The sequence below is a fragment of the Artibeus jamaicensis genome, unplaced genomic scaffold (genome assembly GCF_021234435.1).
Source record: "Artibeus jamaicensis isolate MK-2021 breed Jamaican fruit bat unplaced genomic scaffold, CSHL_Jam_final contig_465, whole genome shotgun sequence".
Classification (NCBI taxonomy): domain Eukaryota; kingdom Metazoa; phylum Chordata; class Mammalia; order Chiroptera; family Phyllostomidae; genus Artibeus; species Artibeus jamaicensis.
Window position 1 is genome coordinate 13,288,845 of NW_026521843.1, and position 24,674 is coordinate 13,313,518.

General features: G+C 57.3%; 1 protein-coding gene and 1 long non-coding RNA gene across 16 annotated transcripts in view; one reads left to right on the forward strand and one right to left on the reverse strand.

The window, feature by feature from the left end:
* Positions 1 to 843: 843 nt before the first annotated feature.
* The window catches only part of DNMT3A (DNA methyltransferase 3 alpha), a 94,628-nt gene continuing 70,797 nt past the window's right edge, over positions 844 to 24,674 (reverse strand). For 10 of the 14 annotated variants that reach the window (XM_037146759.2, XM_053666821.1, XM_053666820.1 and 7 more), the window contains 17 exons: positions 14,167 to 14,382; positions 13,744 to 13,902; positions 13,214 to 13,321; positions 12,828 to 12,984; positions 12,396 to 12,545; positions 12,244 to 12,288; positions 11,392 to 11,471; positions 10,825 to 10,937; positions 10,514 to 10,697; positions 10,187 to 10,271; positions 8,289 to 8,434; positions 7,398 to 7,488; positions 7,120 to 7,268; positions 6,052 to 6,137; positions 4,195 to 4,264; positions 3,027 to 3,145; positions 844 to 2,272 (listed from right to left, as the gene is read on the reverse strand). In XM_037146759.2, the coding sequence (XP_037002654.2) occupies positions 2,131 to 2,272; positions 3,027 to 3,145; positions 4,195 to 4,264; positions 6,052 to 6,137; positions 7,120 to 7,268; positions 7,398 to 7,488; positions 8,289 to 8,434; positions 10,187 to 10,271; positions 10,514 to 10,697; positions 10,825 to 10,937; positions 11,392 to 11,471; positions 12,244 to 12,288; positions 12,396 to 12,545; positions 12,828 to 12,984; positions 13,214 to 13,321; positions 13,744 to 13,902; positions 14,167 to 14,382 (2,100 nt within the window). In that variant the 3' untranslated portion in view covers positions 844 to 2,130. Of the gene's footprint in view, positions 2,273 to 3,026; positions 3,146 to 4,194; positions 4,265 to 6,051; positions 6,138 to 7,119; positions 7,269 to 7,397; positions 7,489 to 8,288; positions 8,435 to 10,186; positions 10,272 to 10,513; positions 10,698 to 10,824; positions 10,938 to 11,391; positions 11,472 to 12,243; positions 12,289 to 12,395; positions 12,546 to 12,827; positions 12,985 to 13,213; positions 13,322 to 13,743; positions 13,903 to 14,166; positions 14,383 to 16,200; positions 16,464 to 16,871; positions 17,058 to 17,751; positions 17,856 to 24,674 lie in introns of those variants that run through there. The other 4 variants (XM_053666831.1, XM_053666833.1, XM_053666832.1 and 1 more) reach the window with 4 other exon arrangements.
* Positions 17,121 to 22,360, forward strand: LOC119050412 (uncharacterized). 2 transcript variants are annotated; one of them, XR_005082742.2, is made up of 3 exons: positions 17,121 to 17,815; positions 18,147 to 18,241; positions 19,866 to 22,360. It is a non-coding gene; the product is annotated as an uncharacterized LOC119050412 (long non-coding RNA). The 2 variants fall into 2 exon arrangements; XR_008391939.1 differs by lacking the exon at positions 17,121 to 17,815 and adding an exon at positions 19,264 to 19,433 and having other exon boundaries at positions 17,952 to 18,241.

The following is a 24,674-nucleotide window of genomic DNA, read 5'->3' on the forward strand; positions in this document are numbered from 1 at the left end:
ATAGCGCCTATTACCATAGGCCCTGGGTTTCTAGGGATGCGAACTTGGGACCATGTGCTTGACAGCACACCTCCCAGCCCTGCCGGTCCCAGGAGGTGCCATCCCCCCTCCCATTATAAAATATATATCTCTATATGCCACATATCTACACCCCACCTATCCAGGCAAGCATCTGCCCATTGGGCCCTCACCCTGGAGCCGCCAGTGCCGTCCCCGCCTACCACCAACGCCAGGCTGCTTGCCTCGGTAGGAAGTGGAACCAAGTGTCGCACACTTGGGGCTCCAGGTGCTGCTGACTCGAGGTAAGAGCACAGCTATCACCAGACCAAGCACTAGAAAAGAAATACACACCACTCCAATCACACACACACACGAGGAGAGAGACGGCCGGTCCTCCCTCCAGCCCTGACACACGTGATTCCAGAGGAGGGGAAGTAGAAGAGAAGAGGGACGCACCGGAAGGGCCGGCCTTGGGGACTCCCCGGCTGCCCAGCTGCCAGCTGCGCCTGGTGGCCCACCTGGCCCGAGGGGTGGGGAGCGGGGGCACCAGGGCCACCACTCACGTAGAAGCACCCTGCTCCCCGCACCTTGGTTTGAAACCTAAAGGGGGGTTGGGTTTCTGTGTTCTTAACGAAAAATCTGAAAACAAACATAACTATAACCAGAACCATAAGAATAATTATAACAAAAGGTGTCATCAGCCTCCCAGTATAAAACTGCAGCCTTTGGAGATGACCAAAAACATCACATTCCAGGGCCGGAAGCCGCCTTGTGCACAGAGGGCGGATGGTGGGGCCTCATAAAAGAACACACAAAAGGCGACTTTAGACAGGAAAGCACCAGTACGTTTTGTATGTTTTTTTATTTGCTCCAGGTGGGGTTTGAACTGTCACCGCCCTCACTCTGGATTACTTCTGATCCCACCACGAGGAGCCCTCGAATCGGCTAATGTGAGAAACTCGGAATGAAGACCCCTCATCCTGCCACCTTGCTGAGGGGGTCTCCTTTTGGAAAGCAGAAATGAAAGGTTATTGCGTGATCCTGGATGAACCCCACTCTCAGCTGTCCACGGTCCCGACTACCTCACCCCCCTTTTTGGCTGGGAGACTCGGGAAAGCGCTGCTCCCCAATTCGCCTCCACCTCGCTTGACACCAAGGGGGAAGCGCCCACCCTCGATGAAGTTTTCACCTTCGCGCTACCTCCCTCTCTCCATCCTTGGTTAAAACCCTTTGCACATAAGGCAACGTGGAAGCTGATGTTTTTACTCATCTCGCTGTTTGAAAGCACCATTATGAAGTCAGGTTGTACAGTAGTTAACAGTACCTTTTATATATATAGCTCATATCTATCATATATATATAAACTGTAAACAAGAGGTAACAGCGGCTTCTAGAAACTGATTTTCTTCAAGATTTCCTGTGTGGTAGGCACCTGAAATACTGTATAAAAGGGTCTTGTGTGGTGTTCTCGTCTCCCTGCTGCTGGCTGGGCTCTGTTTTGCATGACCAGGAATGGTGCTGGCAAGACAGCTCAGTGGCTGGGGGGGGCTCTGCCTCCTCAGTGTCCCTCTGTGTTCTGTCCCCTGCTTGTGCTCCTATCTGATCAGGCTAGAGACAACAACAGAAAAGATAGAGAGTAAAGAAAAAAATCCAATACCAATATATAGATTTCTATAAAATTTCCTCCCCCCATCTTTCTTATCTTTCCTCTGCAAGGTATTGTTACTATTTTTTTTGTTATTAATTTTTGCTGCAATAAAATCCCTCTTGTTTCAGTCACAGCAAGAAACAAAAACCCAAACTAACAGAAAACCCCTCTGAAAAAGAGTAGAAAATAAAAGGTTTGACCAAAAAAAAAAAAAAAAAAAAAAAAAAAGGTGGGCCGGGCGGGGAGAGAACTCGGTTTTGTTTTTAAATAGGACTAAAGGTTAACATTGAAAAACCAGGAGATGATGTCCAACCCTTTCCACAAGGCAAAGCCCTCCGGTATTTCCGCCTCTGTGGCTGTTAACTTTGTCTCTTCTGGGTGCTGATACTTCTCTCCATCCTCACGTTCTTGGTGTTTTGTTGTGTTTTGTGATTTTTTTGTTTGTTTGACTCTGTCACTATCTGAGTTTGCCCTCGTGTCCCTTACACACAAGCAAAATATTCCTTCAGCGGAGCGAAGAGGTGGCGGATGACCGGCACGCTCCACGACCGGCCCAGCAGTCTCTGCCTCGCCAAGCGGCTCATGTTGGAGACGTCGGTGTAGTGGACGGGGAAGCCAAACACCCTGGGGAGGAAAGGCAGAGAGGGGCACGGGTGAGTGGCTGCCGCGCGGGACTCCCAGGGGCCTTCGGGCCCCTGTGACCGGGTCGAGACTCGGGCACCCCAGTGCTTTCTGCCGAGTCGAGGCAGGTAAGGTAACCGCGTCCTAGGGAGTTGCCACACAGCAGAAGCAGAGTTGTACTGGGGAAGGGCACGTGCGGGGCAGGCCCCACCCGAGGTTCAGGTCCGCAGTGGGAAACTCCTAATCCTAATCCTAATCCTCCCCTCCTAATCCTAACACCTTGTCCTCACGACAGGGAAAACCTCCAAAGGGGCCGAACTCCTGCCCGAGCACAGGAGGCCCCCTTGGCTCTGGCTGCTTGTACACAGTCCCGGTCTGGCTGAGTCACAGGTACATAGAGGAAGGCATCTGCCTGTGAGTCCAGTTGGCACCAAATCCGGGTGCTCGGGCTGGAGGGCCCCGCTAGTCCTGTGCTGTTGTGCTCAGCAGATCCTCAAAAGGAACAGCACCAGGTCAGGGAGCTCCTGAAGCCGCCGTGTTTTCCTGGCAGGCAGCAGGGCCTCCGGGAGGCCAGGCCTCGGGGACGGATGGATTGGTTCCTAGGCGCCATGCTGGGAACCGCCTGGGAAACCCGCTGCTCCCGGGGCGTCTGCGGAAGACACCGGCTCGGCCAGTGGAGACAAGGCCCCCCCCCCGTGGGGAGAGCGGCGAGAACACACCACACAGCCCCGTGACTCCAGCCCATGGCCTCGGGTACCTTTCCATTTCAGTGCACCATAAGATGTCCTCTTTCTCGTTCATGAAGACGGGGAAATGCTGGTCTTTGCCCTGCTTTATGGAGTTCGACCTAGTAGTAATGGTCCTCACTTTGCTGAACTAGAAGATGAGGAAAGAGGGATGAGCACTCACTCACCGGTCACGTCTGTACCACATGCACCAGGCGCTCGCCAGGGGCTGGTGAGTCCAACCCTGCCGAGGCCCAGCCCACCCAGGGCGCCAGGGATGGGCCCCGGTCATGAGCCTCTGCGGACCCTGCCGCCTTGCTCCTCCTTCTTAGTCTGAGGTTACCCAGCCACCCTTCATCCACTCCTGCTGGCCAAGGGCCTGGGGTACAGCAAGCAAGGTCCTTCCCAGGCCTTCTAAGAGCTGCTGCTCTCCCTACTGGCTCACAGGCAGAAAGATGCCCAACCACTCAGGCTCCAAGGCGCCCTTGCCCTCACAGAGCCCGGTGCCTGGTGCACCCACTCGGGGGGATTCTCGGAGAGGCAGAGCTTCCACGTCACAGGGGAATCTCTGATGTGGAGGCTCAAGCCAAGGGTCCCGGCCAAAATCGGTCCAGCTCTAGGGACCTGGGCAAAGGTTTCTCAGCATCTGCCTCCCGCAGGACAGCAGGCAATGCTTACTTAGCAAGGAAGGCTGAGGCCAGCAATGACTTCTTGGTTTGTTTGTTTAAGATTATATTTATTTATTTTTAGAGAGAGGGGAAGGAAGGGAGACACAGAGGGAGAGAAACATCAGTGTATGAGAAATACATCAATCAGTTGCTTCGTACTCTCCCCTGACTGGGAAACCTGGCCTGCAACCCAGGCATGTGCCCTGACTGGGAATCAAACCGGCAACCCTTTGGTTCACAGGCCAGCTCTCAGTCCACTGAGCCACACCAGCCAAGTGTGGCAAGTCTTTCCTTGTGGTGGAAAATAGTGACTGGCAGCAATGACTGTCCCTACCCTCCCGACCTTCCTTTCTCTGGATCCTCTCCTGCGCCCAACCGTGTGAATGGCCCACACGGCCTCCTCAATAGCATTCCCGGTGCCGGGCACGCCCAGAGCCCGAGGGGGCGGGCAGCGCACAGCCCTGGTGGCGGCCCTGCCCCCCCGCCCCCTCCCCCACCCCCGCCCCACACAGGGCTCTGGGGCCGGGCTGACCTTGGCTATTCTGCCGTGCTCCAGGCACTCCTGCAGCTCCAGCTTATCGTTCACAGTGGACGCCAACGGCCTGGGAGGTAGAAAAGAGAGGGTGACGACAGAACCCGGGAGGAGGGCGGGGGCACACCCGGCAGTGCTGGGCCTGCTGCCTGACTCACACAGGTAACCAGAGGGGTCCTGTCCCCCACGCATGTCGTGAGCCCTTCCAACAACCCCGAACACATGCACACACGCGGCAGCCACCCCTGGGCCCAGACCCAGCAAGCAGCGACCCTTGGAGGGAAGTTCACACAGGGTCTCAAACTACAGACACACAGACAACGCCTGCCCGGAAGGGAGAAAACCTAAATGCTTCCAATCAGATTGAAAAGTTTTGAAAGTATCCATCATCACCCCCGAGCAAACTTTGGGGGTGACAGAGTGCTGTGTATCTCGGTTACGGCGACAGTTACATGGGTGTGTACACTGGATAAAATGCAGTGAACTGTCCCCCTTAAATGGACAGGCAGAGAGAGACACTCTGCGGGCCCTGCAGACTGAAATTCTCTGACACTAAGTGTGTCACTCTCCAGGGGGCAGGCCAGACCCCCTTCGGAGGGGGCTTTCCCAGCAATGTAGAAACACCCAATGGAGGATTCACGGTGACCTGCCACCTCCGCCTGGGGGCCCCGGGACCTGTGCTCCGGCTGCACCTCCAGGCTCCTCTCCGCCTATGTGTGCACACACATGTACACAAATACAACTCTGCCTGGTCCCACCTGGTACCCCCGCCAGCTCCTCCTGGAATCTCAGAGTTCTAGAACTTTAGAGTTGGAAGAAGCAAGTGGGAATAGTCCCCTGGGACCAAGGCCTGGAGGGACACCCCGAGTCAGTGGCTTCAGGACAGCGCCAGACCACAGAAGCCAGCCCATTTCTCCAACGCACACGTCCATCTCGGGAACCTCAGGGGCGCACGGCGAGTCCGCAGGTCGGCTGCCCCACTGACCCCCCCTCCTTCCCGTCAGCAAGCCTCACCAAAGACAGCAGCCTTGCCAAAGGGGCACAAGTCTGGGGAAGTTCCTGCAACTTGGCATTGACGGCAAAGAGGGAGAGGAGATAACTGAGGCCAGGTGGAAGGATGTTTGCCCTTTCCAGGCAGTACTGCCCAGGGGGTGTCAACTCCATGCTCAGAACATTCTGGAAGATACCTTCCTCCACAATAGAGACCTAGAGGCGGCAGACCTCACTCTGCTCTTTAGCTGCTCCCTTTCAACCAGAATTTCTGTCCTCACAGGCCTTTTTCATAATGCAACTATTGCACTGAAGAAATGAAACGTTCTTCATTCCTCAATGTTCGAATCTCTACCTGTGTTACCTAAATGAAGCACATCCTTCCAAAGACCTGCAGCCAACTGAGCGTGGACGAACGAGGTCGGAACCCCTGCCCTACAAGTAGCTGCTTCAAGACTCCCTGTCCTGGACCAGCGTGCGGCTGAGCCGCGGGCACCTCTCCCCCATGCCCAACCCCATCCTCCGTGACGGCCTTGGCAGACTAAGACCGCTGACTCCACAAACATCGTCAGCGCAGGAGAACCGACTCTCTAACTCAGCAGCATGTCGATTCTTCTTTTGTGCGGACAGTGCACTTCTAAAGGGCCTGCTCTCGACCGCCAGTTGCTGGCTTCTCTGGCAAGTATATCCTATACCCTGACTCCCCTCCTTCCTCAAGAAGGAAACAAAGAACACAGCCGCGTGGCAAGCTGGTCAGCGGTCAGCTGGCCCGAGAAGGCCACTCAGGGACCCCCTCAGCCGGGCCGTCCTGCCAGCAGACACCGCCCACGCCCCGCAGCCACCCCAGGCCCGGGTGCTATGACCCACCTGTTCATACCAGGAAGGTTCCCCCAGAAGTAGCGGGCCCTGTGTGCAGCTGACACTTCTTTGGCATCAATCATCACAGGGTTGGACTGTAAAACAGGAGAGGTCGACGGTGAGCGAGAGGGGAACGTCCACTCATGCCAGGAAGTTTTCCTAGTTACAGCCTCAAAGGCTCCGACTTCTCCGCGGAGGCCACGGACCGGGCAGCCTGACGCCTCCGGGAAGAGCCAGAAGGTAACCTCGCCTCACTGCACAGGCTCTTACTAGAACTTTCCGGACCAGCACCGACCAAGCGAACATGCTACGAGGATGGAATCGCTCTGTGTCTGCACCGTTCACTACGGCTGCCACGACCGCATCAGCACCCGGTGGCTATGAGTCCCCGAAACAGGACTAGTGTGACTGAGGAAACTAACGCTTATATAAATACCACCGCGGGCCATGGTACCAGACCCCACAGCTCTGTCTCGCCATGGGGCTTTGAGAGAGCCAGCCCCCATGTGTGCGCACCCAGGTCATGAGCTGGCCAGACAGCTGCCGGCAGGGCTACTGATCCCAAGACTCAGGTGCGTAGGCTGAGCTCCCGGACCATCTGCCCCGAAAATGCCTCTGGCCACAGAAACCCTCTGTGCAGGGCTCAAACCTGGCTCAGAGCTGGGCTGGGACCCACGTTATGAGATGAACCATTTCTTCCCAGGTGACATAGAGCACCTGTCACGATTGCCAAGGAGTGAGGACAGCCGTCGATTTGGCCTCTCTGAGGTCCCCCAGTGAAACACTAGGCTGCCCAGCCCCAGGAGAGAGCACCCCTCTTTCACAGTCAAGTCCTCAAGTCCTGGGGCCCGCAGCCACATACCCCTCTTAGAGGGAGACCATGAGTTCTTCCAGGGTGGGCCTCTAAAGCTGCTGCCCTCCCTGGCTAACTGGGAAGCCCCAAGCTTCCCAAACAAGCTCCTTGCAAAGCAGAAGCCCACCCCACCCCCAGCTCCACAGTGCAGATGAGACGGGGATAAAGTGACAGTCCAAGGCACAAGCCATCAGTGAACTGGCCGAACCAGGTGCCAGCTATACCTCGAGAAATCGAGAGATGTCCCTCTTGTCACTAACGCCCATGGCCACCACATTCTCAAAGAGCCAGAAGAAGGGGCGGTCATCTCCCTCCTTGGGCCGCGCATCGTGCAGGAGGCGGTAGAACTCAAAGAAGAGCCGGCCAGTGCCCTCTGAGAGGCAAAGGAGAAAGCCGTCAGCGGGGCTGTCTGCCGAGACAGCGGGAGGGCTTGGGCACGGGGGTGGAGGGGTGGGGGTGGGGGGCGGGCAGGGGTGCTGGGAGGGGCCGCCCCAGCACCTACCGTAGAGTCCCTTGCGGGCAGGGTTGACGATGGAGAGGTCATTGCACGGGCTGCCCCCAATCACCAGATCGAACGGGCCCCACTCCTGGATCTGGGGGATAAAGGTAATGTGATGGCCTGATGTCCGGGGACAGAGGCAGAGAGGAGGACAGAAATCATCCATGAACGTGGCCCAAAAAAAAGTACTTGGACGTGGGGAGAGGAGACCTGGATGCTTTACACACTCACCACACACACGCATTCACAAACACACATACGATGTACACGCACACACACATGCTGTGCAGCCACAGGCCAGTCACTGAGGCCTCTGGGCTCAGTTTCCCAAATGACAAGGCGAAGGGACCGGCTGGGTGATCTGAGGCCGGCAGGGAAGCCGGCGTGTGCCCGGCAGGAAAAGCAGCCACTCGGGAGAAGGCGGCCCTGGCCACACAGCTGAGCCGAAGGCACTCGGCCCTCTGCACCCTTTGGGATCTGAACGCCCACCAAATGCCCCTCCCTGGGGCCTACAGTTTCAGGGGTAGACACAGGCGACCCGAAGGGCGAAGACCCCACCTGAAACCCTGGGAAACGGAGGCTGGTAAAGCCGTCCCCGAAGTGTGAGGCGGACGGGCAGCCCCCGCGCTGCCATCCTAAGCACTCACATAACAAGGGCCCTGAAACTAGCCAGAGGGCTGCCGGAACCCCAAAAGGTCAGCTCCCCAATTCCCACTGCACTCTGCCCATCACCCTCAAGACGAGGAGGACAGTGGAAGAGGAGGAGGAGAGGCTGGGGGGCGAACAGGGAAAGGAAAAGAACATGTGAACAGAACGAAAGGGGGCCGGCGCTGCCCCCAAGGGCTGAGCGCAAGAGGAGCAGAAGCAGCGGGACGGCCCGCGGCACGGACATACATGCTTCTGTGTGACGCTGCGGACGTCGCCGACGTACATGATCTTCCCCTGGTGCCGCACCATGCCCACCGTGATGGAGTCCTCGCACACCTCCGAGGCGATGTAGCGGTCCACCTGAATGCCCAAGTCCTTCAGCACCAGGAGCCCTGCCGGCAAAAAACCCGGTCACCGGGTCGCCTCCGGCACCCTGGTCTTTCCAGGGAGTCCTCTGGCCAACTGGACACATGGGTCAGCCACAGGCCCGAGTCCCACCCTGCCCAGTAAGCTGCTTTACATCTTCCTGGACCAACTGGAATATCAATGATGAGGACATCAAGGCTGCTTCCTGTCTCGTCTAGTCTAGTTTGAAGGCAGCAGAGGCCACAGCGGGCTGACCAGACGGCATGTGGTTTCAGGGTCCAGTGTGGGGTCCCAGGAAGAACAACAGCTGGTTTTCAGGTGGCCTCCAGCTTCCTGTTTCTCCATGTCACACACCCGGGTCTGTCCTCGCCGCTCCTCTCCCCAGAACAGCGTGTCCTGCTGCCGTCCCACCCACCTGCCAGACTCAACGCAGACGCCGCCTGCTCTGAAGATGCTCACCCTTGCCGACGCCCGGAACCGCCGTCTCCTCAAGGAGCCCCCAGCACTTCGCACCCTCTCTACCCCTCAGGGCAGCACGATTCCCAACTCGGCTTTTCTCTTGGCCAACACATGGTCTCCCAGACAGGGCATGGAGCCTCATCCGTGGGTTTCCTCCTGAGCTGACTATACCCACTTCCTCACCATCATCCCTCCACAAAAACCTGCCGATTGAGGAAACAACTAGAACAGGCCCGACTGCGCCAGGAGGCAGAGGCCTCTGTCGGACCACTCCCCGCATTCCCCACAGCCCCCAGCCCGGGAGCGCCTGCAGACCACTGAAGTGCCACGTGGCTTAAGGAGGCCCCAGGCCCTGGCCTGGAAAGCACAGCTGCTCCGAGCGAGCATCAGCGCTGAGCTGCAGACGACCACCATCCGGCCTGGGGTGCCATGCCCACACTGGCTCTTTGGCCCAGGTCCCTGGGCTTAGATGGTCCCTCTCCTTTTGGTCATGAGAAGGCAAGTTCTGAGCAGGGCTGCTCCTTTCTCAGGAAGTGAGACGCCCTCAGCCTGGGAGCGGGCCAGAGGGGCAGATAATGCCGCACCACTTTTTGCGAGGGCTTTCGGCACAGGAGGAAAACAGCACGGGCATGGTGACCCAGCATCTTCTGAAAGATGACAGCTTCTTCGGCCTGTGACAACGTGCGTGCAGGGAGGCTTGTCAGAGCACCGCTCTCGACAGTGGAAAAAACAGCGCAGGACCCAGCGGAGGATTAAATAAATTACGGTACTTTGGCTCGGTGGAATCCCGAGCAGCGTTGACAAATAAAGCATGTAGTTCTACGCTGATTGACATGAGAGAGAGCCGCAGGATCATAAATAGAAGGCCAAGTTCAAACACTACCCGTTTTACTACCCTTTTGTTTCATCTCTGTATGATTACATAAACAGACGTATATAAGCGCACACCAAAAAAATCTACAACGACATACACCAAAACACTGATTACAGGATTATGGGCAATCTCAATCTCAATGTTCTTTGCTCTCTTGTTTTTGTTTTGGTTGCCCATCCCTCCTTTGAGGTTTGTGAAAACCGTCAGTATCCTCTCTGACTAGCAGGCGCTCCCTCCTCTGCTGGGAAGCCTCCGCCACCAAGAAAAGCGCCCACTGGACACGCTGGTTCACCACTTACGTTACTTTTCATCGAACACTAAGTTCCTCCTCTAGGGTGACAATGCTTTAACAGTTGCAACCCTCACTACTGTTCCGTGTTGCCCAAGTGGAAACACACATAGTTGCACGACCCACCCGGCATGAGGACACCGGGGCCACCCTCACCTGTAGCAATCCCGTCAAACAGAGACAGCACCCGGATGGGCTTCCTCTTCTCGGCTGGGACAGGTGGGTAGACCTTCGGAGGGTCCTAGCAGGGAGCACACCACCACCGGGCCGGTGAGCGCCCAGGCCTGCACTCCGGCTCCGCATGCAGGGCTGCCCGCCCAGCTCCCTGGGAGCGCGGCGGCTCCTAGCCCTGCCCGGCCGGAGTGTGGCTCAGGCACCTCCACTCATGGCGCGTCCCCGGGACCCACGGAAGCACCATCGCTTCAGCTGAGCCTGCCCTCCGCGGCACAGAGCTCCAGAGCAGGCCCCAGGCCCAGCACTCACAAATTCCTGGTCGTGGTTGTTGGCGAAGAACATCTGCAGCCGAGAGGGCCAGTCTTCCCGCCGCCGCAGCAGCCCGTAGGTGCCCTTGTGCCCGCACATGTAGCAGTTCCAAGGGTCTTCCTTAATGGCCGCCTGGGCAGCCCCTGGCCCCACCAGGAGATCCACACACTCCACGCAAAAGCACCTGGAAGGAAGCTCAGGGTAGCGGCGGGACTCCCAGCCCCGGGCCAGTCCTGGATGGCACTTGGCTGGGCAGGGTGGGCAGCAAGCGCCCAGCACCGGTGGGGGGGGGGCCGGGTGGGGACGCTCACCTGCAGCAGTTGTTGTTCCCGCACATGAGCACCTCGCGCCCCCCACAGCAGATGGTGCAGTAGGACTGGTAGCCATCGTCGTCGTACTGGTACGCGCACTCCAGGAAGCAGTTCTAGGGGGCAGGGGAGCGGGAGCGTCAGGCCCTGGGCGGGACCCGGGCAGCGGGCCAAGGCAGGCTGTAGCCAGCTGGGGGCTCTCACCTTGGGACCTTGACCCAGCCACCCATCCAACCAGGGTCCGACCTGAACCACAGATCAGGTGAGGGGACAGTGGTGGACAGCACTGAGGAGGCCTCAGAGATGGCCAAAGAGCTGGGCTCTTTGCCCCTTGAGGCAGCCCTGGGTTTTCTCCTGGCCCCAAGGGCACAGAAACCCACCCATCGGTCAGCCTGACCTGCCCCCACTTCGCACTGGTGACTGATGACCACCTGGGGACTAGCACGGGTGTTGGAGGGGGAAGAATCTCTCAGGAGGGAAACAAATGGCAGCTCAAACGCCTGAAGCCCAAACATCTGTTCTGTGAGCTCATCCAGGGGCCGAGCAAGGGGCGCCCTCCACCCACCCTACCTTGCAGTTTTGGCACATTCCTCCAATAAAGAGAGGGTGTTCGAGGGTGACGTTGAGGCTTCCACAAGAGATGCAAATGTCTAGGGAACAAAGAAAGCAGAGTGAGTGTCCCCACAGGGCTGCCCTCACCGAGGACCAAAGCCAGCTCCAGAAAAGCTACAAAAAGGGGCATGCCGGAGTGGCAGCCAGAAAGTAAGGCAGAGAGGAGTCTGGGAGGCATTCCACGGAACAGGGAGGTGCTGGGGCCATCTCAGAAGCCAGTCACCTCAGAGCATCACTGCCGCCAGCCACAACGGTGTCAGACAGGGCAGAAACCCGCCAACGAGAACAGGGTCCTGCCCCAGGGTGACTCTGGAGATAGTCCTTGGGCCCCCACCCCCAACCTTCCCAGGCCTGAGGGTCCCCAACCTGGACACGCCATAACTAAGCCAAGGGAGGCAGATATGGGATGCTAATAAATGAGAGCTGAAGGAAAGAAGGGGATGAGAGGGGAAAGGCCAAAAGGTCGAGTTCAGGCAAATTCAATGAAATCCAGGACAGGCCACCCTCTGTGACCCACTGGAGTGTCCCAAACCCTAATGAGCAGCCGATGACATGGACAGGAAAGCCAGATTATGGCACCAGAAGACAGGGGTGTGTGTGTGTGTGTGTGTGTGTGTGTGTGTGTGTGAGTGTGAGTGAAATAGGCTGATGGTGGTGGGATGCAGAGAATAGAACAGACCCTGTCCCTGACTACTGAAGTCCCATGTCATTCACACTTTCCTAAGCAGCTGTGCCTCTGCACCAGGCAGCCCACCTGCCTCCCCCAGGGACAGAGGCTTCTGACTGGCCGGCTGTCCTGGCAGAACTCACCCTCGATGTTCCGGCACTTCTGCCGCACCTCATACACCAGCCGCTCTGCGGAGGGGAGGGAAGCCCAGCATCAGAGGCGGCCAGGAAGGCCTCGCCCACTCCTCTGAGTGCGGGCCTCGCCATGCCACTCTCTCCAGAGCCAGGCCAACTACCTCTTGTGCGTTCGTCAATAATCTCCTTGACCTTGGGTTTCTCAGTTGTGCTCTTTCGGGGCTTTTTGGCTGGCGGGGGTGGTGCATAGGCAGCTGCCTCAGGTTCAACCCACATGTCTGTGTAAACTTCTTTGTAGGGGTTCTTCTCCTCTGGACGGGAGAAGCATGCAATGAGGTCATGGTCATTACCAGCTGACGAGGAATCCCAGTTTGCTCTCCTCCCCCAATCTACCTACAATGGGTGGAGCCTGGTGCCCCACCTTTTCCTTGCTCCCACCTCCCTGGTGCCCCCAGGACGATGGGGAGCAGGCTATTCCGAGTCACAGAGCAGCACTGCCCCTACCTTGACCCCAGAGGGGGGAGCCTATGGCCCCTCAGTGGAGGCCATGGCAGCTCTCCCCAGGCATGGCTCTCCCGGGCCCCTGCGTTTACCTTCTGGTGGCTCCAGGCCCTTGGGGCCAGAGGGCTGGAACCCCCCGAGGGCCCACTCGATCATCTGCTTGTTCTGCACCTCCACAGCCTTGGCAGTGTCGCTCTCGTCGTTGTCATGGCACACGGGAAACAGCTTCCCGGCCCGGCTGCTAGCCACCTGGAGGACCACGGGTGTGGGGGCGGACGTCGGGCTGGAGGACAGACTCCCAGCAGAGAAGGGACAGGGAAGGGCCAGACCGAGGGGGAATGTGCAGAGAGGGGGCAAGTAAGGAGGGGACAAAAGGAGTCCACAGGTCCTGGTGCCCAGGACGCCTGTGCCCAGAACTAACATGGACGCTCGGGCCTCTAGGCCAGCGGGCGGTCTGAGGCCCGCAGAGGGCACCCACCTGCAGGACTTCGTAGATGGCCTTGCGGTACATGGGCTGCTTATTGTAGGTGGCCTGGTGGAAAGCGCTGCAGAAGGAGCTCAGCGGCATCAGCTTTTCAACACACACCTGGAGGGACAGCCACCACCCTTGTTTTCCTCCCTCCATGCTCATCAAGCACCCGCCGGGTGCCTGGCTACTGGCAGGGGTTGGGGGCATCAAGACCCGGCCCCTGTCCTTGAGAGAACCCGATGCATCAATAAATAATTACACGACACAAAGGACCTGCATGCAAGTGAGGATGCACTGAAGGCAAGGAATTCTGGGGAAGGGGTTCCCAAAGGCCACAACTCGGCAGGTATCCTAGCTCTCTGAGCCACCAGCACAACCTACTTATCTCTGGGGCTTCTTTCATTCACACACACAGGGCGGGGGGCAAGCAGAACCCACCACTGCCACCCCCGTGCCAGACTGTGCCACCAGCCAAAACTGCAGGCCCTGGGACCAAGACCCCTCCCCCCGCCAGGCTACCGCCAAACCCCGAGACTCACCACTGAGAACTTGCCGTCTCCGAACCACATGACCCAGCGGGTGCCTTCGGCGGCGCGACTCCGGCCCGTCATCCACCAAGACACGATGCGGCCTGGCCACCAGGAGAAGCCCCGCAGTTTCCCCCACACCAGCTCCCCAATGCCAAAGCCCCGGCCGTCCTAGAGCCCCAAGGAGCACAAGTCATTACACAGCGGTCACGAGGCCCTGCCACCCGGATCCCCCCCACAGCAACCCAGCCCTGGGCATCTGAGGGTCAGGACAGCCAAAGGGGAGCTCCATCCGAATGGATCAAAACAGAGTAACACCAGGGAGAGGAAGACGCCCGGGATCCAGTGGAGAGAGGAGAGCAGGCTACCGGGGGCTGGCAGCGGACGGACCCAAGACAGAGCTGGTCGAGGCAGATGAGGAAGCAAGCCGCTCACCTCGTACTCTGGTTCATCATCCGCTGATTTGGTGGCATTCTTGTCCCCAGTATCAGCCCCCACAGGCTCAGGCGTGGTGGCCACAGTGGGCGACGCAGGGTCGGTGGGCTGCTGTACTGAGGGAGGGCTGGCTTCCTCTACCTTCTGAGAGTCGCCGGACCCCTGGTTCTCTTCCACGGCGTTCATCACTGCAATCACCTTGGCTTTCTTCTCAGCCTGGGGGAACAAGGAACAGAAGTTACCTTGACCTCTCCGGGACTCAGCAAGGCCACCTCAAACTTAGGGTGCTCTTCACAATCTCTGTGTGGTCTGGAGACAGTGACGGGAGGTAAAGGGCCGGAGAGAGTTCTTCCCTCATCAACGCAACTGGCCTGCCATGAAAACAGAAAGACTTAAAGGTGAGAGGTGAACTCCGATCCCCTGGCTCACTTCTGGCCGCCTCTCCCGCCCTGCAGGGACACCTTGCTCCCTCATCTCATTTTTCCCGATCTGTTGCCGCTAGCGCTTGCCCACCCCCTGACACAGAAAGGTTAACTCGAGTCAGACACAAATCGTGCACCTTCACTCAGGCACGTCCTTGGCTCCATCCTCTCCTCTCCTGTTTCCCAATCAAGAACCAGACCCTCTCATCTGTTTCCCATGAATTTCCTGGGCAATCGGAAACATCCACGTGGCTTCCAGACCGACCACCGCTCCAGCTTTGTCGTGATGTTTACTGGTGATGAAAATCACCGCTGTGTTTACAGCGTGCCTCCTTCCCCATCTGCCTAAACAGCGCAGAGAAGCCTGGAGGAGCTTGCCTGCCCGCGCCGTGCAGAAAGGCACACAGAACAGAAGGGGTGAACCTGTGAACCTCTCAGACCCATCCGCACATACGTTATTCTTGCAACAACTGCTCACTGAGCACAGACATCCTCTCGGCCACCCCATGACAAACTCGCCTGGGCCCCAGCACTGTGGCAGCGGGACAGCACCTCCCTCCCGCCTCCCGTTTCAGCCTCCTCTGCCTCACACCCTGCTCCAGGATTCCCATCCCCCCACAGAGGACAGCGAAATCCTTGGTGCTTAGCTCTGAAGGCTGTTCCACCCCACCTTATCCCCGCTACTGAATCTAGAACGTGTGGCCCTCAAACTTCAAGGCCTTACACCCGTTTCCACCACCCCAGACTCAGAGAGAAAAAAATCCCACCCTTGACACGCCTCTCAACATGAAGCTTTCCCCCAGAGCTTAGAGCTAAGGGTGTAAACCCATCCTGCAGATGAAAACAGAGCACCAGAAAGCAACCTGGAGCACGAGAGCTCCATGGTGGAAGCCCAAGCATCTACCTCCCTGTCTTAGCTCTGCGACTCATGAGCAGCTGACTCTGGAGCAGCCCCTCCTCTGCTGAGCTGCTCCAGCCTAAAACGGCATTTGAACGAAGGATTTCTGTTAACCGTTTCCAAAGTAAAAGAATCTGATGCCTGTGTGTTTCGAGACTTCCACGGGTGATCCGAAGCCCGTCAACGGACCTCCAGATCCCAGAGTGCCAAGTTAAAGAACCTTGGTTTTAAACTCAATAGTCTACTCTCTTGTAAATTCATTTCATTCATTCTTTAAGTCTTTGTTCCGGGACCAATCGGTTTCCTGTAGCAATCCCTAAAACACTAAGGATGGAAGTCCTAGTTCTTTCTCTGACTCAGCCAGTTCTAAAATGGGATAATTCATCCCCTGCCCCCAGCCCACAAACAGCTGGGAGGATGAGGTGGAAGAATGCGTAGTAACTACTCCTCCCAACCGAGCCCCACTCATACCTGCCAGGACTTTGCCCTCCCCTCCTACTATCAATTACCCACCACCTCCTCCCCCACAAGGAGGTAGGCGGCCTAGGGAGGTAGGCACGGAACCCCAGGGAGGAGGAAGATGCCCTTCTGGAATCCTCAGCTGGGGCAGCCCTAACCGAGTGCACCAGACTGGGGCAGATCAATGCCCTGCCTAGCTATTTCTGCTCCCTTCCCTCCACCCTGCCACTTCCAACATCAGGTTTGATGACCGACCTGGACCAGGGTGCTGTCTCGAGTGACCCAAAGACCCCATCGGAAGTGACAAGGCCCCTCCGGCCAGAACCAGACGTGCAGTTAGCAGAGGGCAGGAGAAAAAGAAGGGCCTCCTGTGGGAAGGAGCTTCAGTCAGGTCCACATCAAACAGCAGTGGGTGGGTGGGCGGTGGACGCCCCAGACCTAGAATCCAGTCGTGCCTGACACTACCCTCCGTCCTCCCTCACAGCCCTTTGTCTCTCCCCTCCACCCTCCACAGCCAGTTCCTGAACATTATTCTTCCCCCACAACTTCCTCCTGCTTGTCAGATGCTGCTGCTGACGGCTATTAAGTACAGCCAACCCACTAGGTGCAGGAGAGCACGCACCCAAAACAGTCACTGGCAGACGAAACAGTTTTTGGCAGACGGAGGTGAAGGAAGGGGGCCTCCATCGTGACAAAACCAGCGGGGGTGGGGGGAGGAAGACGAGGTGGGTTAGCAGCAGGAGGCAAGAGAAAGGGGAGGAAGGGGCAAGGACGGTGGCTGGGTGGGGGAGGGGCCTCCTCATCGCAGGAGCCTGCCCAGGGCAGTGAGGGAATGCCGGTGCGTTCACTCTCACCCTCCTCCCGAGCAAACAATAGCAGACAGAAGGGTTAACTCAGCCTTGGCATTTGGGCTAAAGGCTCCTAACCTCAGACCAGAAGACAACACTCCAGGGTGGCCAAGAGATTGGCCAAAATCAGGGAGACACTACACTACGCCCCCCACCACTGCAGCTCAGGGAAGCCACTTTGCCCGGAGTTTGTCCAGCCTGGAAAGCCACTGGTAACGCCGCTCTGGTAGAGGCCGGGCCTCCCAGTCCAGTCCCACTTCCACCTCCCTCTGCACTCAGGCCGCTTCCTGTTCCAAAGGTCAGAGGTCCAGACACCCACGCGGACTCCCCACTGGTGCAATGGATCCTGGGCTGACCCAGGCGCCTCTCCCATCACAGGCTGTCCCCCTCTCCAAGGCTCCTGCTGACGAGCCACGGCCCCTGTCAGGACTGCACGGCTCCCTCCATCCCCAGCACCACTTCTTCCTGGTAGCCCGCCCGGTGGCTTCCACGGACACGCAGGAGAGGAGACTACTCCTCCCAAGAGGCCACAAGGTTGGCACAGCCTGAGGACAGCATGGTCCACCAGCCAGAGCACAGGTCAACGCGGAAACGCCGACACCCCAGCTGCCGGCCAGCTCAGCAAAGTGCTGTTTCCAGCCCGACTCCTGGGCTCCCAGCACCCCTGCCCAGGGCCTGCTCCCCAGCCCTCACTGACCACTGCCCTGAGCTCTGGGCAGGGCTGCTCTCCCTGGCCCCTGACCAGCCAGGTCCCACCTGAGCACAGGGAGGAGTGGGACTTGGGGCTCCTTAGGAGACAGTGGGATAGGACAGGAGTTACTCAGCATCTCCAGAACTCGGGCCAGGGAGGCGTACTTGACTCTTCTCAGCCAGGAGGGCTGCAGCGGCTCAGAGGTCCCCCTGTCGGCCCTGCCGCCTTCCCGCCCCCAGCCCCCCAGGGCTCTGTCCAGGAACCTACCCATAAGGCCAGGTGCAGCCCCTCCGAGGTCCGGCTCAGGTGTGAGCCCCGGCCCTGGAGCTCTGTAAGTAGCTGCCCGTCTGGGGGGAGGGGAAGGGGGTGATGGGGCTGGGGGCGGAGGGGGCCAGAGAGAGGGGGAGGGGGGAGGTGGGGGGGAGGGCTTGAACATTTTCTTTGTCTAGAACTCCAGGTCACGTGGGCCCCGCTGGACTGCCTGGTTGGCTGCGAGCGGGCCGGGGGAGGGGGCCGGCCCTCCGACGCTGGCAGTGGGCCAGCCCCTCTCCTTCGGGCCGGGGGGCGTGGGGGCCGGGGGCGCGGTGGGGCCCTGCGGGTTCCCAGGGCCGGGCAGGGCCGGGCCGCAGGCGGTGCCCGCCCCCTCTTCCCCAACTCGGCAGGAGCTCTGCGCTGTCCGGAGCGAGCGGGGAGCCCCCAGGGGCACCGCCGGAAGGAGGGCGTTCGGGCCCGGACCGCTCTCTATCCAGGTACAGAGGTAAGCCGCGAGCGTAGCTAAAGGAGAAATGAGCTTCCGGACAGTCAGAAAAGTTGTTAAAAGTTGAGTCTCAGAAGCATACCCAAATAAAAAGAAAGAGAAAGGAAAAGGTTACGGATGAGTGAAGAAGCCCAAGAAGCTGCAGGAAAACTCTAAGCTCACAGAGACAGACCGAAGATGCCACACAGAACTGGGAACACTCCAGAACAAGAAGTGGGTGGGGGGTGGGGGGGCACTCCCTTCCCTCTACAGGCGGATGGAGAGAGGTGCGGTGAAAAGCTAGCTGCGGAGTTCAGTCTTTCAAAACCTCTTCCTAGCCAAGTCTCTGGGTTCCACAGGTCACTTTGGGTCGGCCTTGATTTTCCGGCTTTTCTTCTGCAAGATTTGGGGGGGGGGGGGCACTCGTTCAAAAGTAGGATAGCCTCTACTTACTGGGGGGAGGGGTAGAACTGGGTCCAAGACCCCCTCCCAGTAGGTGCCTGAAACTGCGGGTAGTCCCCAACGCTATATATGCTTTTTACTATACGTACACACCTATGATGAAGTTCATTAATTAGGCACAGTAAGGGATTAGCAACTAATAAAATAGACTAATTATAGCAATATACTGTAATACCACTGCACTCACCTACTTTCCTTGTGGCAATGTGAGCTGATGAAATGCCAACACAGTGAGGTGAAGTGAGGTGTGTGACCAAGCACTGCCAACTACTGTTAGGCTACTTTGGCCCTTCTGACCACCTGTCAGAAGGAGGGTCGGTCATCTGTGTTGGGTGACCCTGGACCATCAAGCTATTAGGATGCAGATGGTTGGGGAAATTCATTAATTCCAGACTGTGGTTGTCCTCGGGTAACTGAAATGCGGAAAGCCAAACTGCAGACAAGAACTACTGGGTAACAGTCCCTTCATTCCCAATCACATATATGCAGCGCGACCCCCATTCCTCGTCTCCAGGCGCCTCCAGGGGGAGCCTAGAGGTAGGTACAGCTTCCACCACTGCAAGCTCCCTCCTTCTCCGCAGGGGCCCCAAGGAGAATAGTCACAAAAGGAATGGGCAGATTCAACTAGACTTTGAAAGATAGGAAAAAGCCATTGAAAAGCGAAAGCCTGCAAAGACAGCTGTATCACCAAGCCCGAGGGATCTGGATGGCCTGGAAGCCAACAAACCATGGATAGATGATGATAAATGAGGTTAGAGAGGTCAGTGCGGAGCCCAGACTGGGCCTGGAGAAGGGATTAGGTTTGGAATGACGTAGGGTGGGTGAGGAATAAGAGATGTTAGTTTGGGGAGGGGGTAACTCATGGCTCACCTCCCACCCCCAACACAAATAAAGCTAAATGGTGCAGAGGAAGGTGCCGATAGCGAGATGCTATAGCAGTGAAGACTAATTGCAGGTTTCCTGACAAGAGGAGATGAACGGGTGGTTTGGAAAGATGAGCCTGGTTTCAGTTTGCAAGATGAATTAGAAAGAGCAGCGGAACCAAAGGCAAACACTCCTAAGGGGAAGGCTGGTAGGCCAGTGGCACTGGTTAGAAGACCTGGACATGGGTTCTGCTTCCAGTGTCATGACCCCGAACAAGCCACTTAACCCCAAGAAGTCTGCTTTCTCATTTGCAATACAGGAGCAATGGCACCTGCCCTGCCAGGCCCTGGAAACCCAGCACCACTTAAGGACCACCTAACGCCCTAGGTGCCTGGCCTCCTGCCACCGTCAGCAGGAACACGTTGGCCCGAACCGGTGCTGACGGGGCGCAGTCGAGAGATGTGCTGTGAAGGACAACCCACCATCTCTCCTGGGGCTCAGCACCCTTCCGAGCCAGCAAACACCAAGAAAGAGGAAGGAGGACTCCAAATCAGAACACCTTCTCCAAATAATTCTTGGGGAATACGGACCACCCTTTCACAACTCCAAGTGAGACCCAGAATCCACACAGCATGAAGGAGCCATTCGAGAAAAACACAGGCCCTTCTCTCTCCCAGCCCCTCTCTCCACCCAGTCACAGGATCTGTTTGGTACAGTTTTTCAGGAGAGTCCCTGAGAACCCCAAGTTTATGCCTCTTGCCTGCTCCCACCCTTTATACGACACAGTAGACTTCCTAGGCTGCCTCTCTCCCCGATGCCTCCCCGGCACCTGGGCCCCGTCAACAAGGCCGCTTCACAGGCCTCACCACAGGCCTCCTCTCAAACCTGATCTGGCTCGCCTGGCTTTCTAGTAAGTAACTGACACTCCATCTCACGCCCCTCCTTTTCCATTAGACTAGATGGCTAAACACCTTCACCTCTACACTCTGCTGGTCTTGGAACTTCTTCAGCCAGGACTCAAAGTGTCAGATCGGGCCACAGCCATCAGCTTCACTTTCTCGGCCAACTTACAGTAGCCTCTCTCACTCAGCTCCCATCTTAAGCAAAAAAAAAAAAAAGCCCGAACTCAGAGCTATCCCCTCGCCATCCTAGGGTGCGACCCCTCTCTTGTAGCTGCCAGACAGGAGAGGCCGCCCTTTTCTAGCCTCTCAGGGATGCCTGCCTTTGTGCTCTGTGGGCAGAGGCAAACCCCAAAGCAGAAAAGACGCCACAACCTAGGGCGAGAGTGCCTTTAGCAGAAGATCAGGGAACAAACCAGGAGAGTCTTCAAGGATCCTCAGGTCCCATATGTCCCCTGCCTTCCAGAGTGACCCACCCAGCATGATCACCAGGACAGGTCTCGTGACTGAGATAAAGATTCAGTCAACCTGAAAAAGCAGAGTCTCCTGAAACAGTCAGGTTCTCGGACATGTTAGGAGAGGGGCGTGGAAAGGAGGACTCCTGGACGAAAAGAAGATCCGGTGTGTGTCGAGAGCCTGAAAGAAGTGTTGGAGGGGGAGGGTCCAGCCAGCACGGCCGAAGGAGAGGCAGGCCGAAGGCGGTGGTGACCCGCTAGGCCTGATGAGAATGCTGCTCAAGGGCACCTGGTGCGCTCAGCCCCGAGCCTGTATCCATCAAGCAAACTTCTGATTTTAATTACATTTTCCAGTGACTCAGATACCAGTCAACTGCCAGAACACAGCAGGACAAGTACGAGGACCTGTGTGGCAAGAATGTGCCCTGTGATGAGTTGGGAAATTTACCATTCTGGTACACGTCACTCTCCGTGTTTCCCAAGAGTGTGATCATGATGTGCTGTTAATCATGACTCTCCAACTCACAGAGTTAAGATGAGACCCAAGGCCGAGATTCCCTGCCTCCCACCCCACACCGAAGGGCGGTCACTTGCACAGACAGGTCCAGGTGGGAATGCCATGCCAGCCTGGCTGGTTTCAACTCCAAGTTCAGCATTCAGCTCATGCTCTGTCAAAATCCAGGGCCTACAGGACGAAGGGAGGTTATCTTGTTTCCATCAAACAGGACATTTACCACCTGAGACCCTTTCCTCAAAATCAGAGAAGCCACAATCCCCAGGAAGCCATCTGCCAAGTCGCACGTTGGGAAGACACTCTGTTCCGCCACACCAACGCTCCCGCTGACCTCCAGGCCAGGAGGCCTCATCCAGACAAAAGAGCACGAGGTGAATATGGACGTCTATTCGGATCCGGTCCTCCCACCTACAGCTCAACAGCCTCAGGGCTACACTCATGCCCTCTGACTGCCTGCTAATGACATCAATACTGCGTGGCACTCCAGGCCCCCACAATCCGCAGGCAGCACTTACGTCATGCACCCCACACTCTGTCTGCCTACTTGCTAGTCCCCAAATGTGTGTGGGGGGTTGGTGCCTTTGCTCATGCTTTCCTTGCCCTTCCCCTTCCCCTCCCACCAGCCCAAATCCTACCTCCCCATCCTTCTGGCCCAGTTCACCAATTATGTCCGCCATGAAAGTTTCTGTAGACTTGAACTGTCCAAGAAGGTAGCCCCTGGCTGCATGTGCTATTTAAATTAAACACAAATAGCCCTGGCTGGTGTGGCCCAGTGCATTGAGCGCCAGAGTGCAAAGTGAAAAGTCGCTAGTTCGATTCCCAGTCAGAGCACATGCCTGGGTTTCGGGCCAGGTCCCCAGTAGGGGCACACGAGAGGCAGCCACACACTGACATTTCTCTCTCTTTCTCCTTGCCTTCCCTTCTCTCAAAGTAAATAAATAAAATCTAAAAAAAAAAAACAATTAAAAAGAATTCTGTTCTTCAGTTGCACCAACCACATCCCAAGTGCCCATAAGCCACCTGGGGATAGGGGCTCCTGTACCGGGTGGCAGAGAGTTTAGAACATCTCTGTCACTGCAGAAGGCTCTACCTGACAATGCTGCTCCGTGTTCTCACCCTCGCCTTCCCCCATGGAAAGGTCATCCTGCCCCTCCCCCTCCATGTTCCCGCAGCACTTCGGAGCCCTCTGGCGGCACCTGCCAACCTGGGCCCATGCTAAGGTGTACTCAGCTTTCTCCTTCACAAGGTTAAAATCTGGAGGGTAGGAACTGGGTCTTGCTCAGCTTTACATGGAAGCAGTGTGCACCAGAACTCCCTGCACATCGTAGAGAATTAAAACAGTGTTTGCTGAACTGAAACCAATGTCGTCGCAGAAGCCTCACCCGGAAGCCACTGCCCAAGTTCCCAGTGGGGGACAGATACTTTCCATAGCAAAGTTCTGAGGGTGCTAAGAGGGCCAGGTCTAGGATACCCCAAAGAGGTGAGAACCTTTGTTTTCCCATTTCCCCACGGTCCACATGGAAGTTGCAAGCAAATGACCAGGACTAGGCTGCTGGCAGTGAAGCTAAAAATAGCGACAAGCCAACAGCAAGGAGTTGGCAAGACTTGTTGCTAGGGAGACCAGTCACAGAGAGAGCAACTAAGCAGGGAGAAGTGTCAGACCTGCTCAGGGAGAGCAGAGGCCATGGTGGGGGCGACTTGAAGTTGACAGGGGTCCAAGGCTCCCACCTAGAGATGTTCTGCCTGCTGGCAGCTCCTGACTAATGCTTTAAGTGGGGCAAATGTTTCCCCTGTCCCTCAGTAACCCATCTCCATGGAAACCACCATGACTGGGGTGAAGTACCAGCCCCTGGAAGGAAGGCCTCTGCCTGGAGCTGGTTGTTATGGCAACATTCCCCCTTTTCGGTCATTCTCTCTCTCCTGGCTTCTCCTGTGGCGGAAAGGTGGGGGCCTGGTCTGGGCTTGGCCAGCATGACCAGGAAACATCGGCTTTCTGACAAGAGTAACCTGCAAGGGGATCTTCAGAAGCTCCTGGGAACCCGGTCCGTTCTCAGCACAGGGCAGAGCTGCTTTTCTTCCCATAAGGGCCTCACACATCATCTTGCCAGAAGAATCCCAAACTCCCTCAGGTTTACATGTATCACGATCACCCAAGGAGGTTTAAAACCATACGGATTCCTTGGCTCTCTCTCCTACAGAGAGCAGCAGGCTTGGGGTAGGGCCCAGGAACCTATTAAAACCTCCCTAGGTAATTCAGCTACTGACCAGGTATGGACACCACTAAATGCCTTGGCTGTTTCTGTTACAATGAGGGGACTGAGGCCTAGAGGGATGGAGGCCACCAGAAGGCTCGGAGCCTTTAATTGGAGAGGAAGTGGTCTGGGATGAGGAGGTGCAGGCAGAGGGAGATGAGACCGGCTCAGTGCACATGCCTGAGGCGAAGCCCCATCTCCTAGGCCTTTCCTTTCAGGCCCCCTTCAAGCCAGAACATGCTGTCCTCTGGTCCTGGGTCCTGATTCAAACCGAGCCATCCACAAGCTGCCACCACGGCAGAGAGTGTGAGGTAATGGGGTTGGGCAGTCCAGTTCCTAGAACGGTGGCAGCCCAGGCAGAGGATCTGGGCTGAAAGAGAAATCCATCCTCTTTTGGAGGAAAAGCCAAAGGGTCACCATGGCAACCTGCCGTGTGCCGGCTTAGGATGCGTGGGCTCCGTGCCACCACCCCAAACGTGGGCCCAGGAGAGGTGCAGCATTTCTGCAAACACCAAGGGGCAACCACCTTGCCAGCAGAGTCTTAGAACCTGAAGAGGCTGTGTTCTACCTGGCAGCACACCTCTGACCCCGCCTGGACCACACCCAAACACTAGGATCCAGGAGCCCTAGGCCTCCCGAGCACCTGACTGAGCCGGGGTGGGGGAGGACACTGTGGGGGTGGAGGGTCCGGTGGAGGAGATGGGCCTCCACCTTTCTGTGACTCGCAGCCTAATCGTGTGCCCAAGACCCCTCACACATGGAAGCACGGCCCTCATTCAGGACAGCGTGCAATCAGACAGTAAGTGACGTGGCTGAGGCTTCCTCCTCACAAGGAAGGAAAGTCAGGGAGGCCAGGATCAGCAAAGGCAGTAAGACTCCAGGGAGAGAGACGGAGAGCTGGGAACGGTGCGGCCCCCCAGGTTTCTCAGACAGGAATGGCCAGGTCTCTGGGGGAGTCTGCAATGGCATCTGCTTCCTGCCAGATGAAGGGAGGGCGAGGAGCGCAGG